Below are 17,474 nucleotides of genomic sequence, written 5' to 3' on the forward strand. Positions count from 1 at the left end.
AGAGAACTGAAAAAGAACTAACTTTAAAAAAAAAGCATTTTGAATTTTGTTCGTACGTACGAACAAATCCAGGGTCTGTATGCAAAAGATTAATTTTCAGTTCTGACATTTTGTTTGGACAGTCCAGATTTGTTCGTACGTACGAACAAATTTCCAAATTGCATTTTAAAATTCTTTTTCATTTCTCATAATCATTTGTTCGTACCTACGAACAGCCTGGATTTGTTCGTACGTACGAACAAATGAGAGAAAAGAAAAAGAAATTTAATTTAAAAAAAAATGCACTTTGGAATATTGTTTGTACATACGAACAAATGCAACTTAATACCATTTTGAAAAAATACAACAATCGCTGACAATTCCAACACATATTTCAATCTATTTATTTAAAAAATACCAAAACAAATACTTATGAACATAATAGATATAACACAAAGTCTAACATAAACTAGAAGATGCTTTTGTAAAAAAGCGCATGTCTCCCCCACTGCATAGTCGTATATGCAAGAAGTCAATAGGGGACAAGAGCGAAAGTCAAAGAGACACTGATGGTTGGCTGCAATAGGGATCACCTGTTTGGCATGTCCAATCATCCACTAAGTTTCAACATTTTGGGCCTAGTGGTTCTCAAGTTATGAATTGGATACGGTTTTCCATATTCGGGATGCTGTGACCTTGACCTTTGATCAAGTGACCCCAAAATCATTTTGAGTCATCTACTCTGCATGTCCAATTATCCTATTAAGTTTCAACATTCTGGGTCAAGTGGTTCTCAAGTTATTGATTAGAAAGTGTTTTCTATGTTCAGCCCCCTGTGACCTTGACCTTTGACGGAGTGAACCCCAAAAACAATAGAGGTCACCGACTCTGTTATTCCTATCTCCCAATGAAGTTTGAAGGTTCTAGATCAAATGGTTCTGAAGTTATAAACCGGAAATGGATTTCAATTTTCTATCTGCTGCGACCTTGACCTTTAACGGAGCGATCCCAAAATCAATAAGTGTCATCTCCTCTGCATGACCAATCATCCTATGAAGTTTCATCATTCTGGGTCAAGTGGTTCTCAAGTTACTAAATTGGAATTTGTTTTCCATGTTCATGCCCATGTGACCTTGACCTTCGATCAAGTGACCCCAAAATCAATAAGGGTAATCTAGTCTGCATGTCCAATCATCCTATGAAGTTTCAACATTCTGGATCAAATGGTTCTCAAGTTACTGACCGTAAATGGTTTTCCATGTTCAGCCCCTGTGACCTTGACCTTAAATAGAATGACCCTAAAATAGATAGGGGTCATCTCCTCTGCATGTCCAATCATCCTATGAAGTTTTAACATTCTGGGTCAGGTGGTTCTCAAGTTACTGACCGGGAACTGTTTTCCATGTTCAGACTCCTGTGACCTTGATCTTGTTTAACTAAGTGACCCCAAAATCAATATGGGTCATCTACTCTACATGTCCAATCATCCTATGAAGTTTCAATATTCTGGATCAAGTGGTTCTCAAGTCATTGATCAGATATGGTTTTTCATTTTCAGGCCCCTGTGACCTTGACCTTTGATTAAGTGATCCCAAAATCAATAAAAATCATCTACTCTGCATGATCAATCATCCTATGAAGTTTCAACATTCTGGGTCAAGTGGTCCTCAAGTTACTGACCAGAAAGGTTTTTCCTTATTCGGGCCCCTGTGTCCTTGACCTTCAATGCAGTGATCCTAAAATCAATAGGGATCATCTACTCTGCATGACCAATCATCCTATGAAGTTTCAACATTCTTGGTCAAGTGGTTCTCAAGATACTGTCCGGAAATGGTTTTCCATGTTCAGACCCCTGTGACCTTGAACTTTAGCTGAGTGACCCCAAAATCTACAGGGTTCATCTACTCTGCATGTCCAATCATCCTATGAAGTTTCAACATTCTGGGTCAAGTGGTTCTTAAGTTATTGATCGGAAATGGTTTTTAATGTTCAGGCCCGTGTGACCTTGACCTTTAAAAGAGTGACCCCCAAATCAATAGGGGTCATCTACCCCGCATGATCAATTATCCTATGAAATTTCAACATTCTGGGTCAAGTGGTTCTCAAGTTACTGACCGGAATGGTTTTCCTTGTTTGGGCCCCTGTGACATTGACCTTTAATGCAGTGACCCAAAAATCGATAGGGGTCATCTACTCTGCATGACCAATCATTCTATGAAGTTTCAATATTCTAGGTCAAGTGGTTCTCAAGTTATTGATCGGAAATTGTTTTCCATGTTCAGGCTCCTGTGACCTTGTCCTTTGACGGAGTGACCCCAAAAACAATAGTGGTCGTCTACTCCGTAAGTTCTGCCACCCTATGAAGTTTGAAGGTTCTATGTCAAATGGTTCTCCAGTTATTCATCGGAAATGAAGTGTGACGTACGGACGGACAGGGCAAAAACAATATGTCTCCCCCAGAGGGGGGAGGGGAGGGGGAGACATAATAAAACAAGAGCTGTTGGTGACAAATGCCTCCCCCCCCCCACCCCACCCCAAGTATGCTATAGTCGTATGCACACAAAAAAAAGAAAACGAAAGCTCCGCCAAGCGGGTCAATATACGCCTAAATGATTCTATCAGAGGAGGACAGGAGCAAAATTTAAAGAACTTAACTGCTGAAGCCAAAAGGACAAGCAGAACAAAGGGAAGAAATTAAAAATAATATAAGTCAACATAAAAAAAATTCTTAGTCCACAAAAAAATCTTTATCAGGTAGATATATGTGAAAATACACTTAAAAATTGGAGGTACCATCCATGTTGTACCACAGGAAAGTGGTCTTATTTTTTCCCTACGATCAATCATAAAAAAGTTACAAAATAAGCTATTTATAGTAACATAAAAAGGAAGTAATTCAATTAAAAAGTTATTGTTAAAAAATTATCTACTTTGTTTGATTTCTTTTATGTAAACATTTAGGATGAAATAGGAAAGCACTATTTCATTGCTCATCTACGGCGTAAAATGTTACCTGATGTCAACGTAACTGTGTTTAAGGTCAGACACTAGATCTTTCTGCTGTGAGAAATGGGATTGTTTTGAACGCCCGTAATAAGCGGGAGACTCCACTGCTTTAAACCAAAATTCTTTAGATTACTGACGGAGAAAATTGATACTTGTCCTAAATCTGACCTAGTATTTCTTCTATGTGTTCCAGTTTAAATTGTTGAGTACTCCTGTGTAGTATTCCTCGGAGTCATTATAGTTTATATAATCAGATGACTTCAGTTCTACGTTTACAAGGACAATTTAGCATGTTAGCATGTAAGTGATTTTCCGAAAGTCGAAAGATTTCCTGCGGCCAGGAGTTACAAAGACCAGAAATTGTTATGGAATTATGTGTGACCACTCAGCCTAAAAAGTTACTTATGGGTAAATAGTGTGCTTGTTTTTTTATCATAACATTATGCTTTAATGTAGGAAATATTGCTCCATTCTATATGTTTTAGAAATAGATCAATGAAATATGTATTTCTTAATTCTGAAAGTTATTGTTTTTAGCAAGAATAACTATATTTCCCTTTCATGTATAACATAAGGTTTAGCTCAACCGGTCACTTTCCTTGACTATTGAAATACTTTACTAGAGCGGTCACAAATGTGATTCATTCCTTCGCCTGGACTTCATTGACATATAGAGCAAAACAACACAAGACTTAATCCAGGAAATTAAAGAGCAATTTAAAATAATTCCCTTATGCACCACTAGGTATTAATATTGATTATTGCTGAACGTTTGAATAAATTATATTAAAAATATAATGAATGAGGAATTTTGGTCACAAGCATTTCTCTTTATATCATATAGAATGCCAGCTATATTGCTTAAAAGGCGTTCCATAAATGCGATAAGCGATTATCCTTTAAACTGTCTCGATAAAGAGACAGAGTCACGCCGTAGAACACAAATCAGTCCCGCAAATATAATGGATCACTGACAATCACAAGGTGATGCTCCTATCTATAGTTATATATGTATATACATATAAATGAATAATATTAATTCGTTATATATAACAACACTTAACTTGTAGGTGGGTATAGTAGTCGCAACTTGACCGCGATGGTTGACCTTAGACTGATTATTCATATCGATTATTTCATTGTAGAAATATGGTGTGCTTAGGTTAGCCGTGTGTTTAAATTTATGAATGCAAAGATATGAAGTGTTTAACGTACACTCCTTTTCAATAATAGGTTGTGCCTCATTTTGTATTATAATACAAAGGTCAACCATCGGGGTAAAAGTGCGTCCACTATAAATTTAGCACACTATTACACATTCCAGTTATGTTGGCAATTTCAAAGTAGGTCGTGTCTAGGTACAGTGTATTTGATCAATTCTTTTGATATATGCCGGTCAATTAGGGACGTTTCTGTGAATTGCTCTCTTTTCCCGGATCTTATCACAAAACGATTTGATACGTTATATGCTTTCGTAAGCAAATATATTTCAAATATGGCTCTGTAATTGTATTAAATCGAATAAGACTATAAAATTGTCAGTTTCTAATATTGCAAAAGTCCTAATATTTTTGTGAAGAATAGGATAATGACTCATACATTATAAAAAATCATTTACATGATGAAACAAACAAATTTATTGTATAGCAAACTATCTACGGTAAATCAACAGCAACGCAACACTGATGTAATATTAGGTTTTTAAACATTGTACTGTACAATACGAGATATATTTAGACGGCGAGTCCAAAATGTTTTTTTTTTCAGCTTGGACGAGTCCAAATATATCTCATATTGTACAGTACAATGTTAAAATAGTCTTTTAATTCTAATTCTATATCCCACGCAATAAATGATTTCAAGACGCATAATCAAACTCTGTACATAGAGCGCCTACTTCATCCGATTTACATTCGGAACATTTTAACGCGTTTCGGACTTTATCGTATGTTTAACACGGGACTGTTGAACCGTCCAAATACGGAAAAAATACAGGGTTTTTTTGTACGCACGTACGTCCAATACTATTAGGTTATTTAACATTGCTCTGTACAATACGGAGATATATTTGGACGAGTACCCAGCTGAGAAAACCATATTGGGCGAGCCGCTAGGCGAGTTTAATATGGTTTTCTCAGCTAGGTACGAGTCCAAATATATCTCGTATTGTACAGTACAATGTTAAATAGCCTTTTTATTCTATATCTATTTTATCTTACTATAATAAAATGTTTCACTGAATATTGTATTCCTGCCTTTTCTAGTTTTCCCCAGCTTGGTATGAGTGCAAATATATATTATACAGAACAATGTTAGACCTTATTCTATATTTATTTCACTTCATACGTAATATACGTCATTCATTGAATGTTGTTTTTGCTGCGTATCATTATTAAAAAAAGTATATGGTGCGACCTCCCTACAACAGCCATTTGGCGATTTGGGTGGTAATAATACTTGGCTAAGATATTATGCCCACAAACATTGTCAGCAAGTTTGGTGAAGATCGGATGAAAACTGTTCGACTACAGAGAGCGGAAAAAGCTAAATTCCCCGTTTTTCGAGTAATTCAAGGACTATAATCAAAGAGTGCCTGGTACAGTTTGACTGGTTATCGAAATTGGCCGAGATGTTATGCCCGCAGACATTGTCAGCAAGTTTGGTGAAGAACCAATGAAAACTGAATTAGAGAGCAGACATGTTCTGGATGCTGACCGCCCTTCCGCTGCCATTCATAATCTTCTCCATTTTGTTTCTTAACCTTAAATAAAAAATTCAGACAATCAGGGCTGATATCTTCCAGTTTCTAGGTTTCGCCCGGAACGGCTTCTTTTAGCGACTTTTCAAATATTCCAACATCTGATGATCTTTTTTACTGTATTTTTAAGTTTTTGATTATTAACGAACGTTTTAATATCTAAATCAGTTAGCAGAGTTATCACTTAAATTGTGCTTTTTGTGTATTGTAAACAAAAAAAAACTCAAATGTGATCCAGATTTCAAGACGCATAATCAAGCTCTATACATAGAGCGCCTACTTCATCCGATTTACATTCGAAACATTTTCGCGCGTTTCGGGCTTTATCGTATGTTTAACAAGGGACTGTTGAACCGTCCAAATACAGAAAATACAGGATTTTTTGTACGCGCGTGCGTCCAAATACAGAAAATGTAGGATTTATGTACGGACGTGCATCCAGATACCGTAATATATTGTACGGTCACGTGTAGCAAATGAACGTTCGCGACTGGATAGATAAAATAGATATAGAATAAAGATATATATTGTACAATCACGTGTTGCAAATAAACGTTCACGATTGGATAAATAGAATAAATATAGAATAATATGATTTATTTTCACTACCAACAATATATCATCATTATAATCATTTGCATTACACACATTAAACATTTACGATATCATTTCAATTATAACAACTCGGACATGCGTAAGATTACACAGCAAGAAGTTTATGTACAATATATATAGTGTGACTAACATAACAAGGTAATTAAATGCAATACTGGTTTGCAAAGAACGATGTATCTAGTATACTGTATAGCATTCCCTATGTTAATCTAGATCACAAAAGTTTATTCTTTTCAAGTTTGTAAGAATCATGTTACACATTAAAGTCTCCATGTAGCAAAATTGGATAAGCGTGCAGCAAGATTGTTAGATAGTATTTTATAAAAGCTCATTATTTTTCCTTGTGTTTTAACTGTTAAAAATTATCAGCATCAATAATTTCTAACTTTCACTTTTTTATTTCATTTTCAGAAAATTAATATTAATACTTTTTAGTGTTTCAACAAAATTCTTCCACTTTTTGATATTACTATATACGGTCTAAACTAAATCGAAATCATCATTATAAGTTATGAGTGACTTTAGGTACACTGTACCAATCAATTTAACATAGCTTATCATGCATAAGGCATTCAGTGCCTGCACGTAAAAATGATAAAAAAGACTAATTATGAAACATACTGAAATATTTGAAAACTACTAAAATGCAAAACAAAATAATGCTACATTGTTGCAATTCATTCAATAAAGCTACAAAACAGATATAAACAAGTTATAAAGAAAAACTTTTTCATTGTAGTATACTGAACACAATTTATTCTACCTTTGCGGCCAGTGTAAATCTTGATCAGCCTGCTCATCCGTGCAGTCTGATCAAGATCTGCACTGATCTGCACTCTTCGCCATTCAGTTAGTATCATTTTTGCAAATACCCCACTAAATAGTCAATGGTATTGTTCAAATTGAAAGATTGAAAAAAGTTCATCATGGGATTATAGCAGGGTAAGGGCTAAGTATCAGTATAAAGTAGTTTTCTTACTCTACAAATGAGCCCCATTTTACGAGCGTCATTTTAAAGTAACTCGTTTATCCTAAACAGTGGCTATGAGCGGTAGGATAATACTTAGCACAGAAACCTATACCTTTGAATGTTCAGTGATTATACATGTCAAAGGAGCTTATTAAGATAGAAATATGATGTAATACTAATGTATGAAAAAAACATATGAGGTTTTATTTCATTATCGCACTCAGGTGGTCAAAAAGAACGCGATTTTTGTTTCGAAGTGCAGGGACCTTTTTCACAAATATTCTCAGCTTTCATTCTAAGTTCTATACTATGTATGGACTTCCAAACACATTTATTTCATAGGATGTAACTTCTACCGTTTTTATGTTCTGTCATTATGTACCTACCTAATTCTTGATCAGTCCGAATAGTTAAAGTGAATCAAGTTATAACAAATGATGTTTGAACTTTGTCATAAGAAGGCTTCGTTGAACGGGCCCCATATTTTTTATCAGCTTCATAGTAAATCTTCATCATATAAATAATAATTATGTCCTACTGTTACATCCACTAAATCTGTAATAGCATTTCTATAGGTCTAGCAATTTAAAAATAATAATAATAATAAAAAATATAAAAAATAAGACATTGTAACTACATCTCTTTTCATGGGAATATAATACTTACGTTTCATATTATTTTTGACAGAAAGATATTGCTCTAAAAATTATGTGGATTAAGTTATCCTGAATGATTTTAGTAATTATAGTCAGATTTACATTTTATATGTTTTGTAGCTATTAAGGGCTGATTTGTTTTATAATTCCACAAATAAATAAGTTTTTATAGTATTTTGTTAGCTATTTGAAATATCTTTCAAAATTTAAAAGTTCAAGAAATGATTTTAATAATTTCACCCTTTAAATTTAGGATATATAAATATTAATGGTTTTGTCTATGAATAGAAAGAAGCCATTAAAACCCGTTCACTGTGAAGAAAAGAGATGTATGTTGAGTTGAAGAATATATTAAAATATTTTCCTTACTTCATATGTTAGAAAAGGGCAACATAAGCTGTAATAGTGTTCACCAGAGTAAAGTTCAAATTACCTAGCATATTTGTAACATTTGTTAACTGACAATACATTTAATTCAAATACGTGGCGCAATAGATAGTTGAAAAACTTAAATTGATACAATTATGTTAGTTATTTAACACGTGTCTTTAAAAGTGTTTTATATTATAATATAATACACATCGAAATCAAGAATTTAATTATTGAAATTAAATCTCATTCACTCGATTGCGACAATGCTTCGCATTACTCCGTAGATAATTTCTATTCTGCTATAGCACTGACCCTACCGCTCTCTCCAGCTAGAGCTTAATTTTCAGTTTATCAACACTTAATAACTGTCAACCCTGTTCTCCGTACCTTATTTAAAACGCTTGTACGTAATGACCTCTGTCAAAATTTCATATCCTCATCCGGATATCGATCTTGAATTCGGGATCAACGGGGAAAATAATGTTCAGATAAGTATAATTTTGATTTTCAGATTTACATAAGATGTGAAATACATATAACCTGTATTTGATGTATTCAATTAATTTTCACAACATGATAAGATTGCTAATTTTTGAAAATGACTTGATGTAATTAACTTGTAACGTCTGGATGAAATTCCAATTAGTACTCTAGGCATTGCACAATGATATAAATGTTATTGACATTCTTGATTAATGTTCATCATCGTTTATCCTGTCAAAGGGATTATTTCTAGTAGAGAGGTTGTGATTTCATGCTTGCAAGGGTACATGTATTAGGGTTATTATAACAGTAGGCCGATTTGGGATGCTGTATTCGGCTCGAGTGGAGTTTTGCCAGATCGGATGTCACAAGGCGCGCTAGCGCCGAGTGCGATCCGACTTTGCAAAATCCACGAAAGCCGAATACAGCATCCCGAATCTAGCTACTGTTATAATGACTATCTACCTTTTTGTTTGCTGTTTTGTTATTGAACGAAGTCTTCATTGTTTATCGATATTAAAATGGAACTAAGTGAAGTTTTTATGTGCACTATTTATATAACTGTGTCAGGTCATGCATATTAATGAAAGTAGTCCGGCAACATACAATACGGAAGGTACAATGCGGAATTTAAAAGATACAATACGGATTTTTTTCTGCCTGTACATAGTTAATTGTGAAATACAAGCTGATTTTTACAGAATTTATATAGGTACATAAAAGCATTTTATTATTTATTCTGAAAAGCATCTCAGCGTCTTAAATAACAATTTACGCATAATTTAGTCGTATGTCTGAGGTATTTACTGTGTTGATATCTAGAGAAATTCTACACGTATAATTATACGCCTCATTATGCAATTGCAGCATAGCCGATTATTCTTACGTTATGGTCAAACTTCACCTGAAGTGAGGAGTTTTCTCTTTTAACCTAGATATGACACGTTTCGTGAAACAGGTTTTTGACCAGTTTACGCATAAGTTAAAACGTAAGTTCAAACTTCGTCATAAGTAAGTTTCGTGAAACGGGACCCTGTATTGAATTTAAGTTAACGATAGTTCTTATATGGACATACTTTGGGAAAATACAAGAGATTTTCATTTCTTTACATAGGCAGCATTCTTTCATTGTCACCCATGACTTAAGAATGACTACTCTAAGCCTAAACTTTTGCCAGGTAAACTCTTAGTCAATGAGGCATTTTATGTTTATCATAATGTCAGTTTCACAAATGATTCTAAATTTCTATTGATAACTTATATATTTTAACATGAGCAGATGAATATGCAGCAAATTTTATACTACACATGAAACTTGAAATGTGTAACTATGTATTAAACAGTAGTGCAGTACTCCACATGGAAATACGGGTACTTGGAACCGGCTGCACACAAATCTACATAAATACAGGTAAAATCACTAATATAACATAGAAGTAACAAACAGACATTTCTATAAAGTTCTTGGGCTAATGCAAAATCAGTACACTTTAAACAGGTCGCTTAAGTATGCCATGCACAATCGAAACTACTAATAAAAACAACATTTTTCTTTTAAAAAAGGACAAAGTATCAATATACATGATTGAGAGACAGAGGAGAGAGAGACAGAGAGAGAAAGATATTCCATGAAAATTCTGTCCGTGCAATGTGTAATGCTGCTCGTAGACGAACTCCTGTAAAAATGAAAAAAAATATGACAAATAAATACTAATATTTCAAATAACCTTCAGATAATTTCTTAAATTAAAAACAAAAACAACAGGCTAAAATTCAATAGACCACCACTCCTCTTACTACTATTAAGATATCCTGAGGTCGACAGAGGGGCAAGGCAACTGGTATCAGACAAAAATGTGTCTGTATTCAGTTGTACTCTATCTCCTTTTAATAACTGGAAGTTGTCTGTAACTTGCAGAAAATATTTTTAAGGGATCACGAAAAACTGTACTGTATGCTAATTGATAACTCTTATATCTAACTAAAATTATACAAACCTAAAACAAACGACGCTATATTGTCAACAGTATCAGAGTACAGCTGAGGAATGCAAGCATATTACGAGGATGTCCACTTCCACTTCCGCTTTTTGCTGCAAAATAGAGTTTACTTGGTTAATGATATGGTCTTATTTAAATCGGAAGGTTAACAGCTGGGTCTGAAGTCGATTGTCGGGCCACGAAGTGGAAAAGTGGGTCTTTTGCATCCAGCTATTTGTTTTAACAATTTCTCCAATGGTTCAGAGGGGTTAAAGGGGTAACCCCTGTGAAACTACCCTAATGTGCTAGGAACCGATAGGTGGGTCTCTTTGATTATAACTGATTATATATATACAATCACCGGCACAGATATATATATACATAATAAATACATAACTCCTCTGGTAAATGAAGTCCAGAATAATATGTTCTTAAATATTTCAAGGAGCATGTCAGAATGAAAACAATCAAGGCTTTCTTGTGATATATCGTCTTATTTACAACGTTTCATCGTTCAGATGCTTCAGTATTTAACCACACGGGCGAACGCACTCGTGGTTTAATTCCTACGCATCTGAACTCTCAACCGTGGTAAATCAGACGATAAACCACTCGAAGGCCTTGATTATTTGTTAAATATAGCGCCCTTTTCATGATAAACACTTTCAAAGGCGTTTTACATGGCGCGATCGCAGCCACACAGGTCGCGAAATTCATTCTCTGCTAGTACAAGGACGGAGTGCTCTGACCAGAGGGACATAGTGGGATAAAGCCACGAGAACAGAGAGAGAGAGAGAGAGAAATCCTTTTTAGATACAGGCCTGTCCGGCTAACTTAGTCTAGCTCTTTGCGAATAGACAGTCTGGTTCTTTCACGTGTCCGGTGTATAGCACCGATGCACGCGAAGACTCTTTCCTAGGAAGAACCAGAACAAGACTCTTAGCTAGGTGCGAGACACTCAAGAGCATCTCAGAACTGACAAGTGTCTGGACCGGGATTCAAAGCCCGTGCCTCTGGATTGACGGTCAAGCGTGTTACAACAAGAACATCAGTATCTATTCTATTCGAAAATCTGTGGAATCTTTCATCTTCCAATTAAAATGTACAGCTTTAATCAGTCGTTAAATGATCTTTACCCCAACTACGAGTATTTACAAGTCGGTACTGACCTGTGGCTGGTAAAAGATACGCGGCCGCTTTAGACAATATACACTTTAAGCTGCGTTTTTACAAACGATCGGATATTTATAAAAACAAACTAAAAAAAAGTAGTTTTTAAAGTAAAATTTTCATGTTTTTATGCAGAACATACAAATACGTACTTTCACTATGATACTTGCAGAACGGCTCGACGAAACCATATTTACAACCCTTCTGACATATACCAGTTTTAGAGTGACAGTGTGTTAGATCCGCACACTCGCCGCATTTATTTTTACAATCTTGACCATAAAACCCTACAGGACAGGCTGAAATAAGATGGAAACATCTGAACCTTACTAAATTCAATTTAAAGCTGTTTTTTGTTGTTGTTTCTACAAGAAAACAACAAAATGCACAAAGATCATTTCTTCATAGCAATGGTCATTCACTTACTAAATTATTGCTGAAATAACATTAAATTGAACATCACACACAAAAGTCTATATACACCTTTGCGACGGCTTAAACAACAGATAGAATATTTTCTTGTAAAATATTTACCTTGTTTCATTTAAAATTGCAAGCACAAGAGTGAGGTAATAATATTTGCTTACCCAAGTTGCAAGCTGGCCCAGACCATCCAATGTCACAAACAGGCGTTTGACAGGTACCGTCAGTTCTATTGCACGAGAGCTTGTCGGCGCAGTTGCAAAGCATATCACATTCTTCACCATAATAACCCACCTGGCATACTGATTCCATGTTATATCATTAATGAAGTCTTTGTGAAAATACAATATAGCATACAAGGCTCTATAATTGTCGTTTACATATTGTCTGCATTATGAATGGAAAATTAAATATAAAGAAATATATTTCACTGTTATCTGGTTTCAAAAAAGACATAAGTGTTTTTGAAAACAAGAGGCCCAAGTTGGCCTAAGTCGTTCATCTGAGGCCGAATTTGACCTAATCAGATCTTGCATGTGACAAAGTATTAATTAAAACAAATAATATAAGAATATAATTAAAAAATATCTAAAAAGACTTTAATAAGTATTTCTATTTCATGCTTTAGCGGCGGCCCCTCAAAGAGGCCAAGTGCCCCTATTCGAATGCACTTGAGAAAGAACCTTATAATCACGCTACAGACCGAGTTTGATGAAAATCCATCAAACGGTTCATGTGAAGAAGTTGTTTAATTACATTTCTATTTTTAGTTCTAATTATCCCTAAAAGGAGCCAAATGTCTCATTTTGAAAAAAGTTGTGAGCGGACCTTATACTGATGCTAAGTTTGATGAATATCCATTGAACGGTTCATGAGAAGCAAACGTTTAATTGGATTTATTTTTTAGCTCTAGGGGCCCCTAAATGGGACCAAGTGCCCACATTTCAACAAACTTGGGTGAGAACAATATAAAAATACTACAGGCCAAGTTCGATGAAGATCCATCGAGCGGTTCATGAGAAGAACTCCTTTAAATGTATTCTATTTTTAGTTCTAGCGGCTCCTTATAAGGCCCAAGTGCCACCATTTGAAAAAAATTGATAGAGGACCATAAAATGATGCTAAAGACTAAGTTTAATGAAGATCAATCCAGAGGTTCATGTTAAAAAGTCGTTTAAATGTTTTTCTATTGTTTAGCTCTAGTGGCCCATATTTGAACATTGACAGAGGACCTCACCAAATTTGGTGTTATTCTGACTTGCAGTTTCAGAGGAGAAGATGTTTAAGTAAAAATGTGGATAACGCAGGACGGACGCCGGACTATCTATCCGTAACTAATAGCTCATCCTGAACCTTCTGTTCAGTCTAGCTAAAACAAACAAGAGGACCATGATGGTCCTGAATCGCTCACCTGTCCCCACATGACCCAGTTTTAAACCGAGTATGATGTCATTTTTTTCTATTATTTGACATTGTGACCTAGTTTTTGAGCTCATGCGACCCAGTGTTGAATCTGACCTAGATATCATCAAGATAAAAATTCTGACCAATTTTCATGAAGATCCACTGAAAAATATGGCCTCTAGAGAGGTCACAAGATTTTTTATTATTTGACCTACTGACCTAGTTATTGAAGGCACGTGACCCAGTTTCGAAACTGACCTAGATATCATCAAGGAGAACATTCTGACCAATTTTCATGAAGATCCATTCAAAAGTATGGCCTCTAGAGAGGTCACAAGGTTTTTCTATTTTTAGACCTACTGACCTAGTTTTTGACCGCAGTTGACCCAGTTTCAAACCTGACCTAGATATCATCAAGATGAACATTCAGACCAATTTTCATATAGTTCCCTTGAAAAATATGGCCTCTAGAGAGGTCACAAGGCTTTTTTGTTATTTGACCTACTGACCTAGTTATTAAAAACACGTGACCAAGTTTCGAACAAGACCTAGATATCATCAAGGTGAACATTCTGACTTACTTTCATGAAGATCCATTGAAAAGTATGGCCTCTAGAGAGGTCACAAGGTTTTTCTATTTTTAGACCTACTGACCTAGTTTTTGACCGCAGTTGAACCAGTTTCGAACTTGACCTAGATATCATCAAGATGAACATTCTGACCAATTTTCATACAGATCCCATGAAAAATATGGCCTCTAGAGAGGTCACAAGGTTTTTTTGTTATTTGACCTACTGACCTAGTTATTGAAGGCATGTGACCCAGTTTCGAACTTGACCTAGATATCATCAAGGTGAACATTCTGACCAATTTTCATGAAGATCCATTCACAAGTATGGCCTCTACAGAGGTCACAAGGTTTTTCTATTTTTAGACCTACTGACCTAGTTTTTGACCGCAGTTGACCCAGTTTCGAACTTGACCTAGATATCATCAAGATGAACATTCAAACCAACTTTCATACAGATCCCATGAAAAATATGGCCTCTAGAGAGGTCACAAGGTTTTTTTATTATTTGACCTACTGACCTACTTTTTGATCGCAGTTGACCCAGTTTCAAACTTGACCTAGATATCATCAAGATGAACATTCTGACCAATTTTCATACAGATCCCATGAAAAATATGGCCTCTAGAGAGGTCACAAGGTTTTATTATTATTTGACCTACTGACCTAGTTTTTGACGGCACGTGACCCAGTTTCGAACTTGACCTAGATATCATCAAGGTGAACATTCTGAATAACTTTCATGAAGATCCCATGAAAAATATGGCCTCTAGAGAGGTCACAAGGTTTTTTTATTATTTGACCTACTGACCTACTTTTTGACCACAGTTGACCCAGTTTCAAACTTGACCTAGATATCATCAAGATGAACATTCTGACCAACTTTCATACAGATCCCATGAAAAATATGGCCTCTAGAGAGGTCAAAAGGTTTTTTTATTATTTGACCTACTGACCTAGTTTTTGATCGCAGTTGACCCAGTTTCGAACTTGACCTAGATATCATCAAGATAAACATTCTGACCAACTTTCATAAAGATCCCATGAAAAATGTGACCTCTAGAGTGGTCACAAGCAAAAGTTTACGCACGCACGGACGCACGGACGCACGGACGGACGACGGACGACGGACGCTGCGTGATCACAAAAGCTCACATTGTCACTTTGTGACATGTGAGCTAAAAAAACAGTGTACCTCCTTCAAACACTTTGACCTCGCAGATTACCAGTATTCCTGATCTTCGTATTTCTAGTATAGAAGCCAGAATATTTGGTATTGAAATTTTCACAGAGTTGCTGCCATCTATTTCTTCGTTAGTGTAAATTAAGACACCGTTTTCAGCTGAATCATTTTTCAATGTGATTGTAAATCCTGTTAAATGATGAAACACTCTTTCTGAAATGATAGCATATTTCGAAGATTATATAGTATCAAAATGCAAATTAAGATGTATTTATGATGTTGTAGGTAGTGCGCTAGTTTGGAAAAGGGTTTTGTTTATTCCATATCTTAAGTCAAACACAAATTTCATAATGCACACTATTTTAAGCCATTTAATTGCTGTTTCATTACGTGCTAGTAGAAATGAAAAGCCTTGAAACTACATTGGATGGGGTTTGATGAAAATCAACCGTCTTCTAAACTTATCGAGGTAAATCAGTGCGAGATATTTCCAAGTTCAGTCCAGCATGCCCGATACATTTTGTATAATAGATCTGATTAAAATGAGTGAATTTGTCTATGTAGTAGTACTTAGTGTTACATACCGTCTTTTCTGGGAATTATTTCGATACTACTTATAGAGAATTTTCTTTCCATGTTAACTTTCCACCAAGAAAAAGCCTCATTATTCGTTGCACTGCAGCACTCGCAGAGGATTGGATCTGGGCCATCGTTGCCATCGATTGCTTTGTATGGCCCCCAGTCGAGGTAGGTCGATGACATCGTTGCCACTAAATCCAGTTTAATTCTTTCAAGGAGGTTTAAAGCTGAAACAGTATGAGTTGAATGTATTAATGAATGAATGAATACGATATGTAGCGATTGCCTTTTTACCCAACACTGTCTATTATCAATTTCTCGAAAGTTAACAGTTTTAGCCCTATGTTTACATGATAGGTAGTAAAATCAGACTGACAGACTTTTATACGTTTTCAAGTAACTAAAAGTCATATTGATTAATTTGAGAAATACACATCGATACCTCATTAAGATAGAGAATTTAATATTGAGTGTTTTTTTTTCAATTTAAACATGAACTATTTGACACCTGGTATTCAATATAATGTATACAGCATTTGGTAATAAGTATTTAACAGTGAGCACTCGATATTTATATTAAGTAGCTTGCATTTAGCTTTAAGAACTGAACTTAACATTCCGTATTTATTATATTAACTATATCTGGCATTTAGTAGTTAGCAATTAGCGCCGACCTCAAGTTACCTGTTAATTAGATCATAATATAACTAGTGCTATCACTAAAGGTGATGAATGTACCACCCGCATTCACTGACACAGTACATTGCAATTTGACGCACACAAAATTGCATAATTATGTGGAAGATAAGGCGCACACAAGATTGCATATGCAGACTGTATGTACATAGTATGTTAACAAGAAACAAAGTCCCATGACTCTGCAATTTTTGTCGTTGAAAGAACCTAACATGCCCCATACACAACTACTGTTGTTACTGATCACCTGTGTGAAGTTTCATTAAATTGTGGCAAGGGGATTGGGAGAGATGGTGCGCACAAGATTGTGTCTATGTATATAGTATAGTAACAACAAACAAAGTCCCGTAACTCTGCAATTTTTTTCTGAAAGAACCTAACATGCCCCATGCACAACTACTGTTGTTACTGATCACCTGTGTGAAGTACCATTAAATTGTGGCAAGGGAATGAGGAGAGATGGTGCGCACAAGATTGTGTCTATGTATATAGTATAGTAACAAAAAACAAAGTCCCATAACTCTGCAATTTTTTTCTGAAAGAACCTAACATGCCCCATGCACAAGTACTGTTGTTACTGATCACTTACAAGTGTAAAGTTTCATTAAATTGTGTCAAAGGGATGAGGAGAGA

The 17,474-nt window shown here is 35.3% G+C and overlaps 1 protein-coding gene across 3 annotated transcripts in view; it reads right to left on the reverse strand.

The window, feature by feature from the left end:
* Positions 1–367: 367 nt before the first annotated feature.
* The window catches only part of LOC128555598 (multiple epidermal growth factor-like domains protein 10), a 28,795-nt gene continuing 11,688 nt past the window's right edge, over positions 368–17,474 (reverse strand). For 2 of the 3 annotated variants that reach the window (XM_053538377.1, XM_053538376.1), the window contains 6 exons: positions 16,151–16,372; positions 15,579–15,779; positions 12,576–12,713; positions 12,141–12,287; positions 10,837–10,931; positions 368–10,515 (listed from right to left, as the gene is read on the reverse strand). In XM_053538377.1, the coding sequence (XP_053394352.1) occupies positions 10,852–10,931; positions 12,141–12,287; positions 12,576–12,713; positions 15,579–15,779; positions 16,151–16,372 (788 nt within the window). In that variant the 3' untranslated portion in view covers positions 368–10,515; positions 10,837–10,851. Of the gene's footprint in view, positions 10,516–10,836; positions 10,932–12,140; positions 12,288–12,575; positions 12,743–15,578; positions 15,780–16,150; positions 16,373–17,474 lie in introns of those variants that run through there. The other variant, XM_053538378.1, reaches the window with a different exon arrangement.

Source organism: Mercenaria mercenaria, chromosome 3, assembly GCF_021730395.1.
Source record: "Mercenaria mercenaria strain notata chromosome 3, MADL_Memer_1, whole genome shotgun sequence".
Classification (NCBI taxonomy): Eukaryota; Metazoa; Mollusca; class Bivalvia; order Venerida; family Veneridae; genus Mercenaria; species Mercenaria mercenaria.